General features: G+C 38.3%; 1 protein-coding gene across 1 annotated transcript in view; it reads left to right on the forward strand.

Moving 5' to 3' along the window:
- FAT3 (FAT atypical cadherin 3) overlaps nucleotides 1–18,091 on the forward strand; it is a 345,812-nt gene that overhangs the window by 234,940 nt on the left and 92,781 nt on the right. The window contains exons 5-7 of the mRNA XM_069883426.1: nucleotides 5,899–6,213; nucleotides 8,181–8,391; nucleotides 17,808–17,947. Coding sequence (XP_069739527.1) covers nucleotides 5,899–6,213; nucleotides 8,181–8,391; nucleotides 17,808–17,947 — 666 coding nt within the window. The remainder of the gene's footprint in view (nucleotides 1–5,898; nucleotides 6,214–8,180; nucleotides 8,392–17,807; nucleotides 17,948–18,091) is intronic.

Genomic DNA, 18,091 nt, shown 5'->3' on the forward strand with positions numbered 1-18,091 from the left:
AAAGACCTTTACAATTTTTGTTTTGAGATTGAGGTTGATGTTCCTACTGTGATCATCTTGTATTTTCCAATGCTCTAGTTACAAACTTTGCTTAATGTGGGATATGATACATGCAGAGTTTCATGTACCACTTCTGATGGTGATATTATGACCTAGAAGGTCAGGAAAAGTCCTAGCTGAGCAACGCTTTCTCTTACCAGGTCGTTTCCGCTGAATCATAAGTGATTACACACTACTGTTAGGCAGTAAATGTGAAGATTTTTTTCATTTTTCACTCACCAATGCAAAAAGGAGGCACATTTGGACCTTAGGCAACTGATCACTAAGAGTCACTTCTGGGCATAGTTTCATCTACAGTTTCTCAAAAGGAAAAATATGTGAGCTTGGCATTCCTGAGGACTATAGTTTTCTTTTTGCTTATTGTCAAGAAGGGGAAGATACTTAGTCAGATTGTTTAAAGAATGCAGGAAAAGCTGCTCCATTGTCCTGGGAATTTAATGGAGTAATGGTTGGTTCTCCACTATTCTTGGCATATGTTGATTTGAGAAGACTGTAAATACAGCCCGATGCACAAAAGTTGCCAGAATCTCCAAACTGTAATGAACTTTAAAAGCAATGCCCAAAGAAAATTACTCTATCCTTTTCTGAGAGTCACTCTCAAGAGCTATGCAGATCCTTCATTTTACTGCTACTAAAGCTAAAATACAAGTCTTAAGTTTCTTTTCAGTGTTTATGACTCTTGTTTACTGTTTCAATGTGTAGAATGAAGTATGACACAGAATAAATGTAGTAGTGGTAGCAGTAATAGTTCTGGACCTTCAAGTAAATTACCCATTCTGATATTTCATTCTGCCAAGTCATTTTGTTACCATCTTCTGGTCTCAGTACTATGAGTGCGACAAAAGTTAAATTTTTAAACCTCTGAGACTTTTTCAGCATACTCTTCTAATATTTAGGTTTGTAGATACTGCAGGGAGCATTTAACCCCAAATGAAAAAGCCTTCCTTCCTGTCTTTTGGCAATACAGTGCTGAAATTACCCGATTTCATCATTAATTCTCAAATGATATAACAGGCCATTATCCATCATTTTCTAGCTTGAATGTGGCTGGAAGCCATTGAGTAATCAGCCACCTAGAGTGTTTATGTAAGTTATAATCTGTATTTAAATTATTTACTCTAAATTATTTATTTCTAATAGCTGTCTAGAGAGAATATATATTTTTTTTAATTGAAAGCAAGAGTTCCCATATTAGCACATTGTAAAGGAAATAAAGAAAGATGGATCATATTGATATGATTGTCACTCTTTCCTATAAGAAGCATTTAAGTAATTTGTCTTGTGGGACAGCACTACATTCTATTAGCATAAATGAAATAAACACCTGCCCAATTTTTAACACAGCTGCCAAATAAAGAATTAGAAAGAGAAGGTATGTAGTTTACTACAGCTAGCCCAGTATTTGTGTTGAACTGGGGGAAAAAAAAGTACTTTTTTTCTCTTCCGTCTATCCGTCTATCTTTGAGCTATGCTGCCTCCACTTTGTAACAATAAGCCGACGTGTACTTCAGTAATATAATGTAATGCATTTCAGAAAAATATTTCCTTGTAAGAATTTAGCCATGACTTTAGTCTCTCTCTGAAGTAGGCAGAGATGGTAATTTAGTGTATTTGACTTTAAAGTTCCATTCATCCCTGAATGAGCTCTGCTTTATAATCTTTTATTTCTCTTACTTGGGCTGAATTCCAGAGTCTCTTACAATAGGTATTGCAGCTAGTTTGCGCATTGGCAGAAAAAACAAACCCATTAGTTGCTAACAGCAGGGGTATGCCTCAGATCTCAGGCTTCCTTTGATCATTTTTCTGTCTCCAGTAACTCAACCAGATTCTCTTTTCTAAAGTTTTCTGCAGCAAAATTGGCATTTGTGGGTGGGGGAAGGGAGAGACTTTTACCTGAAACCCTCATTATGCACATTGCTCAGATAAGACACAGGCACCTCAGCTCACTATTTTTAGATTAAGAAGTATCACAGGAACAAAAATAAACAAGCAAATATGACATCTTCAGCATTTTACAATGCTAATGACAGTAATGTGGCAGTTCCTATTAACTTAAAAATTGGGCAGGGTGAGTACTATCTCTTGCCAAGGAATGCTATGCAAGAAGACTCTCGATCTTTTCAAGGCTTGATAACTCACATTCAACACCTGCTGATTGTCTTATTATACTTGTTAAAGTAAGATCTCTGCTAGCCACTGTCTCCAGATGGGTTCGTAATTATCTTGGAAGTCATAAGCTTTTGTTAATGAGAATCAGTATTGTACTTTTAATTCAGAAGGGTGGACCTCAGAGTTGCATTCATATTCTGAGAAAATTAGAGAGTTATTCCTTTTTCATTTCAATGTCACAGTCCAATTCATAGGAGGAGTGACTGTCTAAAGACAAAATTTTTTTTTTTCAATGGCACTGAGATCTGCTAGACTGGCACTGTGTTTTAGCCATTCACCTCTTGCTGGGTTTTTCATGCCACATCTTTAAAAGCATGCATTGAAATTGCCTTCTTTGTCGTTCATCCATATCACCTTTCTTCACTGTCTTTCCTTCACCATGCCATCTGCAGGTTTCCAAACAGAAGGACCTCACTGGTCCTGAGTTACATCTCCTTTCCTGGCAAACTCTCCTGTGCCTTGCACGTCTGCCTTTTGACTTTTCCAGAGATAACAGATGCGAATTAGCTTTTGAGGCTTTGTCCCACAAATTTCCCAACCTCCCTCTCCTCCCTGCTTGCTTTTCACTGTAATTTCCAGCTGTTTAAGGATTTTGCTGAGAACTGTGGTAATGTTTGAATCAAAATTGCATTTGTTGGAGGGGCCCCTAAGTGCTGTTGTGTTAGTGCCCTGATGGAAGAGGTACTTGCAGAGCACCATGCTGAACGACCTCTCTGGTCCTCTCCGTTTTTGTCTGGGAACAATTTTGAACTGGCAGCATTTTGTCATTTTGTTTTAATGTGTTGTAGTGGCTTCTTTCTATAGGGGCAGAGGGTATTTCTGCAGCTCTTTTACCCTGTTTAGAGCTGGAATCTGAAAAGCCCAGCCTGGGGTTGGGTTGATGAAGCAGAAAAGAGGGGTCAGCCAGGATGTGGATTTACAGTTGGGGAAATAATCCCATCACTGGTGTGAGGGCAGCTAAATTAATTTACATGCCTGCAAAGAGAGAGCTTTAACTCGCACTTCACCTCCCATGTCTGGCACTCAGAGCTTTTCAAGTGGAGCTGGAGCCTGTCATTTTGAAAAGTTTTGATTGTCTCGCAGAGAAGAAGGCTTAACTGATACATAGCATTTTCCTCTCCAGGGACTAAATTTTTAGACAGAGTAGAATTGACTAACTTCAGGCCTTCTGTGTTAATTTCTGTTAATTAGTTGACATTTTGTGTTATAGCCATAACTATTTTCAATTAGCTGTCAGCAAATATTTTCAGTGCAACTCTTCTGTCATGAAAGGGATTTCACAAACGTTTGAGCTTACATAAACAAACAAATGCAAGCACAAATTTACTGCCACAGCACCGTGTTAGTCAGGATGTCAGCAGTAACCGAACAAACTCTAAGACTGTATTGGTAAGACAGGAGGATGGCTTTACTGCTTGAACAGTCTCTTGACTTAAACAGTTTTTTCATCACTGATGCTTGACTGTTTATACCACTGTGGTTTGTAGAGACTTTTATTATTATTTTATTTGTAAACAACTTTCCCCCCCCTACCTCCTCCCGGCTCCATGAGGTTTTTTCGTAGGTCACTGCTAGCAGCTTGAAGGAAATGTCTATCTTTTCTTGGTATTTTTGACCATCATTTAAATAAGTGCATCTCTGATTTTGTACACTACAGTATCTACCGGCTGATATCATTGATTATTCGATTTGTGGAGTCAGCAGAAATCCCGAGAAAGGTTTTTCTTTGTATCCTGTAACTCTTGCTGAGAGCTTGGCCAGTTTACTGCAGCAAAACAGAAATAGAAGAACAGAGCAGCCTCTAAGTGAGATAAAAGTTTATTTATTGCTGAAAGCCTGTAATAGGAAAATGGGCAAAATTGTCTTTTTGTTTGCTGCAGAAGCTAAGAACTTCTCCCTGAGCAGTGGAGTGAAGAAACTGAGGTCTTTGATGGTATGGCTCTCAGCAACTGGAAAGGCAGATTTGCAGCCACTTGTGCAGCCTTTCGGCATTATAAATGCCATTTTGGAAAGTGTAGCGAGTGTGACCTGGATGTCTGAGTACACTGGTAATGAACTGTGGGTCCTTTCCCTGCACACCTCGCCAGTGACTGACAGATGGCACGTTGGTGGCTTTACAGGATGGGGATGGTCCTTGTCCAGCGCTCAGCAGTCAGCCCTGTCATGAGGCAGTGATCCCAGCCAGTGCTAACTGCCAGCCCTGGTGACAGTCTGAGAGAGAGAGGCCTGAGGGAGGACAGGCTCCATATTCCAAATGAGTTATGAACTGATTTGGGAGATTTTACACTTCCACTGTATGTTGCCATACCGTTTATTTTTCTGTAAATAAGGGGTTTCAGTCCCTAAGGCTGTCAGTCTCCTCCCTTCCACTGTCATATTTTAAAGGTACAGTTAAATACAGGAAATAGAAAAGATCTTTTACCTGTCTCATAGAAAATGTTATAGTTTTTCTGCTGATCTCAGCACTAGATCAGGGTTATCCTAAATTTACGCTTCCAGTTGCAAGCAGGAGACAATGGCAAGGGACATTATTGCCAGAAAATTTTGCTTTACCTAAGGATTGGATGTCAGGACTGCATGATTTTCAAGGGGACGCAGAACCATTTAAGGAAAAATAAAGCACTAAGGAGTTAACGAGCAAAGCAATCAATGTGCAGTCATCAGTACAAGCAGAGAACGGCATGTAATATCTTGGTTCACTATCATCAAAACTCGGCATGTTAGCCGAATTGGCATGGGAATTGGCATGTTAGCATATCTAGCTGAAAGTGAAATTTGAACTTCTTTCACACAATCAGAAATAACTTTCTGCCTTATTTCCGTCTCTTTAAAAAATGCAATCGAAATATTGAGGGAGAAGTTTGAAACGTATTGATTGCATTTTGAAGGCATACTATTAAATCTCTTGAGTACTTGTTGATCTTGGATCATTTCACTTTCACAGTATTTCAGACTGAAAATCATTAGTAATTCTCTTTAAGTTGCAGCTGAATTACTAATTAACTTTTGTCTCTAATATTTTATTTCTTACATGTTTCTGCCAGCACAGTGTGCTCTTTAGACAATGCAGCAGAAATTTCTCGCTCTTTGTGCCCCTTACAATCATATAAAGCAGATTTCGAAATAATGAGCTGTCACATCTGAGGTAATGAATGAAAAGAACTGACAGAAATCCTTTTGTTATTTAAGAAACTCCAAATAACTAATGGAAAAAAGTGACAGAGATTATTTTAGGATTTAAGAAGAAATGCATATTTCAATTTCATTGTGTGGCTGAGGAAACTTCAAAATAAGTTTGCAAAAAAAGCAGGAATCCTGCTTAATGAGTTAATTCCAGTTCTCTCTTCTGGAATAAACTTGCAAAATTTGAGTTAAAGGGATTTTGTATTTTGACAAATAGGTTCCTACTCCACACGTTCCCCATTCCAAATTCATCTCAAAAGTAAAAAAATCTTCCTGATTCCTTTATTTGCCACTGTGAGCATATCTGATTTGGGCACTGAGTATGTTTATAATGAGCATGTCTTGTGTACAGAGAAGACTTTGTACACTGCAGGTTAGGTTTGGGTAGGAATGGATGTTTCCATCTGTTTTATAGGGGTTTTTTCCAATTTATTGAGTCCCACTATATCTAGTCACAATAATGCTTCTACTGCTGTTGTTTTTCAGGTAACTGTCTCAGATGGGGGCACATCTCCCAAGCAGTCCTCTGTTTGGGTGGTGGTCCAGGTTCTGGATGAGAATGATAACAAACCTCAGTTTCCGGAGAAAGTCTATCAGATCAAGCTGCCAGAGAGGGACCGTAAGAAGAGAGGGGAGCCAATCTACAGAGCTTTTGCATATGATAAAGATGAAGGCCCTAATGCAGAAATCTCATACAGCATTGTGGATGGAAATGATGATGGGAAATTTTTTATTGATCCCAAAACAGGGATGGTTTCTTCCAGAAAACAGTTTACAGCGGGGAGTTACGACATCTTAACAGTAAGTGCTCTTTCATCAACATACAAACCCATGATTTGACTCACTTCTTTTAGAAACACGCACTCTTGTATAAAAAGCGATATATGACTGTGTTTAAAGCTTGACCTATATGTAAGATTGGAATGTATTAAGAAATCTAGTATTCACATGTAACTACTGCTTAAAAAATGAGTCAAAGAGAGCATTCGTCCTATTGCACATGCTGAGCTTTTCTCCGACTTTCCAGTCAACATTCAGATTGTTGGTGTAAGTTGTTCCCATGAATACACAGAAATTAAGACCAAGGGCTTGTCTGCTCATAAAGTTACATCATGTTGAACTGGGCAGGTACAGCTACAAATGGTTATTTGCCTTTTGTGTGGACACAGTTGCTTGCACTCAGGGAAAGGTCCTTACACTGTGCAAGTTAGGTGGCTTCAGAGAGGAGGAGTACTGTGTACTCTAAGTTATAGCACCCTTCTCATCACATTAAAGAGTATTGCAGCAATTTAAGTTAAAAGAAATGTCAGTCAAAGTACTTCTGCCAGAACTCAAACCTTCTAGACAAGGTCAAAGAAAAAAGATTACAAGATAGTCTTGTTTATACAAAGCAGTACAGGGCTTGAATGTGCACTCTTCACCTACAGCAATAAGCAAATAAGTTGTAGTAATGGAGCTGACCAAAAATGTAGGTGGTGATAGGAAAGCGTCAGAAGTCCACTGTCTGGCCTATAGTATAGGAAAGCAGTGGCACCTACAGTAACGTCTGTTGGGATACCTTCATAGGGTTGGAAACTGTGACAGGAAAATGAATAAATATCAAAATATTGAGAAATACCTAGTAATCAGAGTAGGGCACCCTTTGAGTGTCAGAGTATCTTTCCCTGTACAGAGCTGGAAGTCGCGTCTCAGATCTGGCCCTTATTATAATGCAACAGCTGAAGATTTTCTACCTTGAAGTTGCTCATCACACCCTCATCCTCTTTTTCACATAGGGCCAGCCCAGCTGAAATGGAACAGGAGGCTATGTGTTAGTACCAAACCCACTTAACACATTTCCAGAGAAAAAAATAGGATATGATATTCCAGGAAAATATTTACCATTTTTAACAGGCATAGTAACAGCACGTTTACACCGGTGGTCCTATATAGCCAGAAATGTTTCCTTTAGTTTTAAAAGGAAAAAAATTTTATTGACATTGATGTTATTCACCAAAGCACTCCTTTTGGAACCTACATTCTCCCTTTCCTTAAGCCCAGTGTTTGTTGCTGCTCATCTTGTCTTTGCTGAGCTAAAACTATAAAGCATGCCAGGCAACTATCAAGTCTATCCAGCCCTCTGGAGGACATTTTAATAAAAAGAACTAGCACCAAGCTGGGCAGCTCTTAATGAACATGACAGAGAGGAAAAAGCAAGGAAAATAGATACAGCAAAATTTTGAATTATATTTATTTTGGAGAATGAGGTAAATGATCTGAAACTTACTTAACTCAATTAAAGATCCTGAAGAAGGCAACATAAGGAATATCAGTCTTATCTGCAATACAAATGCTATTTAAAAGCAATCAAACATGGTCTGGGTGGGCATGTTTAGGATATGCACAGCACCCCACAGGATCATTATAAAGATCCCAGTTTTGCCGCAAGAGGGATTTGAAGAAGGTGAAATTAGAGAGGGAAGCTTGTTCTGGGGAGGAGGATCTGTGTGGGGAATATTTGAATTGCCTCTCCAGAAAGCCCCTCATCGGCATTTGTAAAACAAAAAATTCAATTTAAGTTCAGTCTTTACGGCGAAAAGTTGAAGTGTAATGTAAAAAAGAATTAGAACTGAGGAAGAAGTGCTTATGTACCTCTATTTACATAGAGGATTTTACTTAGGGGATTACAAAGCCATTTTCCAAGCAGGCATCATCATGCAATAGAATTGAGGTCTCAACTGCCAAACTATGATGCTCAGTCTGAGTCCTGTGTTCTTTCTACCTGACAGATAAAAGCAGTGGACAATGGCCGGCCCCAAAAATCTTCAACTGCACGCCTTCATATTGAGTGGATAAAAAAGCCTGCGCCCTCGCCTGTGCCGCTGACTTTCGATGAACCTTTTTACAATTTCACTGTCATGGAAAGTGATAAAGTGACAGAAATTGTTGGGGTGGTTTCTGTGCAGCCATCTAACATTCCTCTCTGGTTTGATATCGTCGGTAAGTTGGGAGCCAGTGGTGTGAGGAGGAAGCTTCGGAAGGAAAGCATATGGATGTGTTGTTTTGAGAGCAAGAAAACTAACTGTGAACTGTTCCCCTCAAATTAAACCCTTTATCGTAATGCTGAAATGAAAATGCCATTTTAATATAGCGATAACAATAATAATATTCCTGCTTTTGTTATGACTCCTTAGCTAAGCTGAAAAAAAGCGCTGTATGGCTGAATTGTTTTTTTTTCATACTATGTTATTTACTGCAATCTTAATGTTGTCTGTCATTTAAATTCTATTGTCATACTTTGCTAATCTCATTTCTAAATGTATTTATGGTACTTAGACTTGCTGTCCCTCATTTCTCTCTTTCTTCACCTTTTTTTCTGCATTCTGTTCTTTTTTTTCTGCTTCCGACTGCCCTGCTTCAAGGTGGCAAGCATGCTCGAGAGATGTTCTATATTCTACAGACAGCTTGTGGGCAGAACTGTTCAACAGAAGGTACCCTTAGTGCAAACACATTTGGTAAAATACAACTATCCAGGCTGCCTTTTTATTTTTGCAAGTTCTTTGAGACAATTTATATTACATCTTTCATAAATGCCTGTGACAGGATGCGATGCGACACATGGATGTGCTGCGTTTCTTTCTATGACAGCTTTTACCATATTTGTGTCCAATTATTATCATTGTATTCACGGATTTTCTGCAGTTTATCACCAATAATTAATTCAAACTTTTCACAGTCCAGTGCCATCCATTTAACTGTGAAACAGAATGGGATGCATCAACATATGGGTTACAAATGGAGCCACCAAAAGTTTGTCTTGAATGCAAACTGAAAAGGAGAAATGTGGTTTGATGTGAGATTTCAACCATAAAACTGCCTTACGTAAAATTGCTTATAAAAATACAGAGGAAGAAATAGTAAAGAGGAGGAAAAGCCGTAGAAGTAATGGTCATAAAATTGCAGGGAAATGTGATGTAGCTGCCAAAAAGGCAGAGAGTACAGGGTCTCACTTAGCTGCAGTGGAGAAACAGGAATCAGTGTTCCTAAGTGTTTCTTTTCCAATTCTACTGCTGATTCAGTTATGTCATTTAAAATAACACATTTAAAATCTCCAAAATGAGACTATTCCCAGCAGCACAACAACCCTGCAAATTTATTGTGCTACTTAATATTTGCAGATACTTGTATGTAATGTTTGTATATCTTCAGATGTAAAACACCATGTCTGTACAATGAGGTGTTGTTAAAATGAATGGTTATAAAGCAAATACTGTATGAAAGATTAGAGAAACAAAAAGCCTTTGCCACAGACTTAGTGGAAAGGGTGCATCAGCAGTCTTTATTTACAGGGATTGAGCCTGGCTCTCATTTCAGCGTAGCTGTTTGTGGATGGGTTTAGCCAACAGGAAGGACGAGGATCACAAACGAAAGGGTCTGTCAGAGTAATTTTCAACCACCTCTTATTGCTAATTTGTGCAGATGAAAGACAGAAGCAGCAATATTTCCTCTTTGAATTTGTAGCACAGTTTCTGATGTGCCAACCATATTAAAATTAAACCCCAAACTATTCTCACATTCTAAGGTTCCTGCTAGTCCCCAGGGAAGGGCAGCATATGTTTCCTACAGTTTTCTTCCCATTCCCTTGGTTGTTTCAGTATGCTACATGCAATTTATTAGCTAATGTTTACATTCCCTTTTTCTTCCTCACTGTCCCTAGTTTTCCTCCCAGGAGAAAGCCATCTTTATTAATGTTATTGACACTTTTCCCCATTTGAACCTTTTGCTGGACGCCTCTGCCTTTCACAGGCTTTTCGTCCTTTCCTTGAGAATTCACTGACTCTCATTAAGATGTTGCCTGTGTTAAGCCCTGGAAGAATCCCCCACTTTTCTGCTGCATTCTTTTACGTTATTAGAATTACTTGCAATCTAACAATCCCTTATAATAAAATCTCATTTTTTGCCTATGAAACAGATGATGGGGAGAGCATTATGAAATTGAAGCCTTTAGTTTGTCATTTAATATGACCTCTATGGCTAAAATAATTCCAGTGACTTAGAAGATTTTTTGCTATTCAAGTAACCGCAATGGTTTCCCTATAGACTGTAGATCCTGATGCTGCAAGATGCCGCATCACTAAAGAGGGTCATGGAGACAGAACTTCTTTAGACTTTATGAAAAATCAGTGATCCTGACCGTCCAGTTCAATACTGTTGCTATATGAATGTTGTCATGAAATATTGCTGTTGTGATAAATAATAGGGCTAGCAACAACACCCATTTCTGCGACAGGAATAGCCAACAGTCCTGGGCATGCAGAAGACCTTGTTGTTCCAGCTGCTCTGTGTACAAGGCACAAAGGAAAAACCCACCCCACAGAATTTTATAGATGGAGAACTGTATTTTTAGGTTATCTTTGCTGCCTTTATTCAGTGTCAAAACCACTTTGTCTCCTGGTTCCTCAGTATAAATAATCACATGGTAAAAAAAGATGTTGATACTTTCCTTTTGGGAGAAGATTGAGGGCTAGTGCTGAAAAGCAGAGTGAAAGACCAGGATTTTTAGTAGAAGTTAGTTGTCATGCATGGAAATCTGTATGGGACTGCTGATGCAAGAGATGGTTTCTGTGCTGCTAGAAAACGCAGACCTGATCCAGCTCCATCTGGTATTTTGTGATTTTGGACCTCCATGCACAGTTCACAGTAATGTCAGCAAAAGCCCTGAAGGCTTATGTAGAGGCACGGTTTAATATAGAGTTTGCAGCCTGACCTTTATGTTTATGACCTTTTCAAACTAAATGGGCATTGGAGTTCCAGAGAAGCTCTTTTTTAATGCATAACATGCACTTTCTCTCAGCTTAAAAAAAAAGAGGGAGGGTGAATGAAGTTTGACTGCACCATTCTATCTGCCTAACTTCAGCATCTAGTTTGCACCTAAACTATATACACTTTAAATAGCTGTTTAAGGTCTTGATTTAATCAGGTCCAAGAGAGGAAGGTGCCTTGTAGTCAGGGAGATTATGTACCCTCCATGAACTAGAGAGGAACAGGATGCTTACCTCTTCATTTGTTTTTTTGTTTGTTTGGGAATGGTTGAGACGTCATACCTGGTTTCTGTTTTCAGACTGCATTCAACGCCATTCTCAGTTTGTACAGATCCCACAATGTGAAAGACTGAACATAGGTTGTTTTGGTTGTGTTAAATTTATTCAGTCATGATAAAATAATTTCAAATGGGAACTCCAAAATAAGTTAGAGATCTTTCTTTCTGACAGGTAAATTCAGCCCTCTCTGTCTTTTCCTTTGTTAGTGGTGGGAATGGTGTGATTACTTTAACACTGAAGCTAAGCTGCATGGTGCTGGTTTTTGCTTAAGTAGCATGTTGCACAACATCTCTCTGTTTCTTCAAACAGGCCTCTTTATCTTCCTTCTTTACCCAGCCTCTGCCGTTAAAAAAGTAGCCAAACTTTAAAAGCACATCAGTACTTTTTATCAAGGGTGCTTAAGTTGCAATAATTTCAATATCTATTAATTTTAATTAACTGTCCATTTAATTCACAGTGCTTCAAATTTTGCTTAATATCAAGAACATGTAGCTCCCTAGCCTCCTTTGAATTATCTTCTCTGACAACTAAAATACCTTCCTGATTTCTTTTTTTTGCTTTTTATGCCTTTATGCTTCTTAGCAGCAAACCCAAGACCTTGACTCTCCTTACAACAGTTTTATCTGAAAATTCAGTCTGCATTATTTTCTTCTTCTTAGTGACATAGTACATAAAAGAAGAAATATTGGCATGTTACATTACTAATATTTATTAAGTTATGATTAACGAAAGTCTGTAGTTCAATTTGTATTTCTTGATGTGGTTTCTAAGTATATTTCCTCTTTTTTGAAAACAGGAAAAATGGAAAATTTGGCTTTGTTTATTTTCCTGAAAATCCTAGAAGCACTTTAGACTCATCTTTGAGTTTCAGGGTGAAATATTTTTCTGCATTTTCCTCTGATTCTCTGCACTGAGCAGTGTGAGAATTTTAGCTATTGCCCCAATTTATCATCACTGTCCTTGGTGTTGTTAGTTTACTTTGGGACAAGACAAGTAAGAATCTTCTCCACCTCAAGAAAATGTGCTTTAGAGGACTATTCTCTAAATTAGATAATTTCCTATTTTTGTCTTCTTCACTCGTCCATCATGGCATGATAAGTCAAATGAGACTTGTGTGAGGATCTCAGTCTATCCTGGCTTTATTAAGTTTGAACATGGAGCATGTATGCTCTTTGCTATCTACCAGTGAAGGAAGAATTCAGGTTTTAGCTGTATTTGATTTAGAAATGTCCTCCAGAGTTCAGTGTGATCCATCTTTGCATCTAAGACTTAACAAGTCTGATTCTTCGCAGGCATCAGATACTTCAGAGTTGTGCATACAGTCTCACTCTTCTGGATCATTGCACTGGAGAAGAGTGAAAAAAGCCCTCACATGGGACTCATTTATCTACTGGTTCTCCAGATTTGCTGACATGTTTTCTTCTCAGAGGAAAAAATAATTCCTCACATCAGCATAGTCCCATCTTAAACTGCGTATCAACATCTGATGGGAACACAGGGAAGTTTGACATCTTCCCAGAAAGCAACTCTATCTACGAAAAGAACAACAAAAAAACTTCATTGTTTGCAGCAAATGCAGTAATCAAAATACAAATCAGAATACGATTTAAAATTAAAAAAAAAAACCAAAACAAACCAAAACCCACACTGGAATTCAAAAGCGACAGAATTTCAGAACCCATATTCTGTGGGAATGCCAGGTCTGTCTCTTGCCTTAGGCACATTCTCCATCTGGCCTCTAGAAATCACTTTTAACAGGAAAGTTTTAACAAGAAGTTTTCCTTGGCCTGTCTGTTGCACCAAATGAGTGGTAAGCTTTAAATTGATGATCCTCACCCATTAGTCATATAAGGTTCAGTGAGGATTTCTTGGGGTTTTTTTTAAGCTATATTTTCATAAAAGGGAAAATTAAATTTTTCCAGATCATACAGGATTTTTGTCAGGCGAAAACTGTGTTCTCTGTGGCTATCAAGCAAAGAAACAAGATAAGAACCAAGGTAGCACTCCACATTCAGCCAGACAATGTAATGAAGGCTACTCTATACCAAGAACACAACGTATAGTCTTTTGGCTCAGAGGTGTCTTGGTTCAGTTTCCTGAGATCTTCATCTTGACCACACTATATCATCTGTTAAATTCAAATTAGGGCTGTGCTACGAAAGTCTTATGAAGATGTAGTGAGGGTCAACAAATAAGACGCTTTGTACCAGGGGCTGTTACTGCAACTGTTCCAAATGTGACAACAGCTGGAATTGGCTAGAGTTGTATTGGGAAATCCTATATAAACTACAACACCCTTTAACATAACATAAAAAACTCCTACTTGTGGAAGTATGATGCCTCCAGGGCTTATGCAAGAGCATGAAGATCAATCTACAGAAAGCAAGGGTGGAAATCATCTCATTTAATTTTAGGTGTCCAAAGTGTAGACATAACTATCTGAACTAGGTGTATTTGAGAATCTTAACAGCCAAGAAAAAGCACTTTTTAGATGAATTTATATCATTGAAACATAAGCCTTCTCATGCAAAGATGACATTTCAAGTATATGTGGAGTTTTCTTGATATCCCTCTCCAAATCAAAGTATTTTAAGGGAAGTCAAATCTGTATTGAAGATATATCAGCATTACATCTTAGCCTGCAATCGTATTACTAACAGTGACTAATCGACGTCTCTGCATGGTCATTCAGTGTTAAAATGCTTTCTCAGGACTACTACCTATCTAGCCAACTTGCCAGTACAATCAGCTTGTCTTCTTTATCGTTGATTTGCCCAAAATGCTCCAGGAACTCACATTAACTTCATTTGAAATATTTCTTTCCTAATGCAATTGCAATTACATTAGCGAAGACAGCATCTATTTATCTTGTATCTGAAAGCAGGTTATAGTACAAAATAAAAAGGAAAGCATGTGCCATGTGTTGGAATAAGTAATAAAATTTCACATTAATAAAACTGAGCTCCTTAGCCCCCTTTTATCCTAAGATTGTGATCAAAGAAGTGCTAAGTGGCCGATAGTAACATTGGTGAACCTGATGCTTACTGTACTACAGATGACTCCATTCAAAAGTGTTGGTAGTTACCTGGCAGCATACTTTGGGGGCCTCAGGTACCCCAGAAACGTATGAAGCTGAGACACACTCAGCTGCCACATCCTATGGGCTCAGCCCTCCAACCACAACATAAGCACCTTCAGAAGGAAGTGGTTTCACATGAGCTTCCAAGGATAGTTCAGCTGCAGGAGCTTTTAAGAGAAGAGTCCTGTTTGTTTTCACATGACTGTTCTCTCTCTCCCTGTGCCCCTTCAACAGCTGTCATTCAAAGATAATTTTGTTGGGTACTTCTCTGAGTGCTTCATATACCTTGCATAGACTGTGCATATTTATAAGACTTATACAGTTTAGCAGTTACACGTAATTCATTAATTATCCATCAGTGCTTAAGGGCAATTTCAGAAGGGTTCATCATATAAGGAGCTGGTTTGAGGATATATGAAAGCTGAGGAGCAATGCAAAGCATTTCCAGACTGCCTCTTGTGCTCCAGATGAGAGGCAGGACCCAATATCTCAGGTAATATTCCCAGAAGTTCAGCCATTGGACTGGATCTTCTTTGTCAGCAGCTGACCATAGTCTGTTAAAATGTACCAGACTGAATCAGGAATAAATCAAGTTTTCACTCCAGAAGAGATTATAACCACAAATCTCACAGCAGGATGTTCTGTGATCTATCCCTATGTCAGTTTTTGATGCAGTTTCTGCCTTGTTTAATAGAAAGTGAATCAACTTAAAATAAATTGCTTTGCCTGGTTAGTTACAAGTGTAGGCTAGAATGGAGTGGCTGGTGACCGAAATATATTTCATCACTAGACCATTTTGGAAGAAGTTAATACCATATAGAAAACTCATACGATGGATTCAAATCTGATTTTAGGGAAAGAGTCTACTGCACTTAATGAGAATGGCTTTAATATGTCAGTGTATTTGCAATACACTGCGTAGTGCCCTGCAAACCCAGTTCTATGCCAACAGAGGAAGGGCATTTAAAACATTTATTGCTAATCCTTGCATGTCACTTCTTTGGAAGTGTATGCCAGTTGATAGCATATAATTTTTGATTGCTCATTAAGATGGCTATTAAGCATCTTGAAGTATAGGCTTTCATTTTGGTTTCATGGTTATCAGTATGAAACAGTCTCTTTGTAAAGTGCCTACTGTCCCAAGGCTAGCTTCATTTCAGCAGAGATTTCCTTGCAAGAATCTCGGAACTCTCTTCTTCAAAGGAGGACTTTTTTCAGACTTTGTTTTCATGGTAGTTTTTTCCTCAAGTAAATCAATTTAAAACAGTAATTGGAAGATGACATCTTTTTCTCCTTGATTAACTTTAAAAGATCCCAAAACCCAAAAAACACTGAAGATACGATCAATACGATCCAAATACCTTGGTACTAGTGAAATGTCAAGGGCAATTATGCTTTTTTTCCTAGTGTCAAATAATGTTAACTATATACACATCAATTGAGAAAAAATATGCAGTTTGGGTTTGAGAAAGGAGGCTAAGAAATAAGCAGTGTTGTTATCCATCATAAATCACAGCAGATCCAGTGTCAGTGTTTTCCTGGAGAATCACAATTGTATCTGTTAGGCTCAGAGCTGTATATATGTATATACATACATTCAGCATAGGTCTGAAACAACCATGTTTGGATCGCATCATTCGGAAGTTCACCAATTCTGCCTCTCTTTTGCATAGGTCACCTGCACTCTTAATCCTCCTCCCCTTTATTTTCCCCCTTCCTGAATGGCCTCCAAGACAGAAATGGTCAGAGCAGTGCTGACACTTTTCTTTGCAATTGCCTCTGCAAGATGCAGAGAGAAGTGAGGGGGTTCTTCACATTAAGGAATTCAGGGGCTGTGATTCCTCTGAATCTTCAATGTCTTGGAATGCCAAAACCTTTTTCCTCTCACTAAATGCGTGACTGTTTCTGAAAATAGTGCCAGTTGTTGATCAGCAAACCATGCAGAAGCAAGACGTGATGGTAGAGCAAGGAAGACTGTCCTTTTCACTTCTCTGTTTCCAGCCCTAAAATGAGATCCATTTTGTGATTATATACCAGCTATTCAAATATGTATCTCTCTATATTTTGCACAAAAGCTATGTCAATGGAATGGATGTTTTTCTACCTGTGGATCTAATCCCAGAGGTCCGAGCAGCTCTTACACAAGTTTTATGATCAGTGGGGTTTGAAAGCCTTTTCTACTTTGTAGAACTGTGTTGTCAGAGGCTGTAGTTTGTGGCATTGCATTGCTGTGTGATGAATAAACCTTAACAGTTCATTTGTCATCACTATTGCGTTCCACCTCTCCCTGTCCCCAGCCTCCAAAAATTTCAGGCTCAACTTATAATAAATTCCATTTTATAGATTAGTGAGTAAGAAGCAGCTTAGCAGGAGGGAATGTGTGCTTTACTTCTGAACATAATGAGTGGTTCTAATTTATAAACTATAGCTGTGGCTGAGAAATCCCGTAACCCTTTAATCTCAAATTATTTATGGCTTTCTCTTACTTTGTAATAGATTTTTTTTCCCTTTTTCTTGTTTTTTTTTTACCTGAGTCTCAGGAGGGTTTTTCCACTACTGCATCACTCAGTGTGTGACAGCATAAGGGGATATTAGTTTCAGAACAGCACTCTGTAAGGGTTGGGGTTTTTTTTTAAGGGAAAGAAATTTATGATGTGTATGCTGTCAGATCTATTTAAATAATTCCTAAAAGACTAGTAGAATTTGACCTTTGCTGCCTGTAATTATCATTGTCCTTGAAATTAACATAACAAATCTCTATTTGCATTTTTTAAATTGATTAGAATAGTAATTTTTAAAGACTCAGTTGACGGTCTTTGCACCCATGAGCATCAGTGAGAATTTTCTGAAAATAAAATTTGCAGAGTAAAACCCTCTTAAAATGGTTTTCATACCAAAAGATAATTGTGCATGTTCATTATCCAAACTACAAGGGCACACATCTTACAGGCTTAGAGACATTTGATTCTTTTTATAGACACAGTTATGGTTCGCTTAAATATACTGTTAGACTGGTTTTTGCAGTGCATTTTAATGATATCTGCTTTCCAATATACAAACTGTGCTTTGAAATATAAATGAGTTATGAACAAAGAAGTATCAGTAGTTGTACTCTGTATGCTAAGGCAAGCCATTAAGATGGATGCCAGTAAACAGATATGCCCACTTCTAGGAACATTTTCAATGGAAATTTTCCCGAGATGGCTAATTTAATTGTATTTTTGTGCAACAATTAGGAGGGAATTACGATAGTTCTTTCGACGCGGAGAAGGGAGTGGGCACTATTGTCATTGCAAAGCCCTTGGATGCAGAGCAGAGGTCCCTATATAATATGACTGTGGAAGTCACCGATGGAACAAACTTTGCCACGACTCAGGTAGAAAATCACATTCCTTTCTTGGCAAGATTTTCATTTGTTAGTGGAATGTATGTGCTATAAAAATTAATAATTTTGCCATTCAGCTAAAAACCTCATCTTCTGAGACTAATGGAGGGAATATTTTTCAGAGCTTTTCTGTCT

This window comes from Phaenicophaeus curvirostris, chromosome 1 (assembly GCF_032191515.1).
Source record: "Phaenicophaeus curvirostris isolate KB17595 chromosome 1, BPBGC_Pcur_1.0, whole genome shotgun sequence".
NCBI classification, from domain to species: Eukaryota; Metazoa; Chordata; class Aves; order Cuculiformes; family Cuculidae; genus Phaenicophaeus; species Phaenicophaeus curvirostris.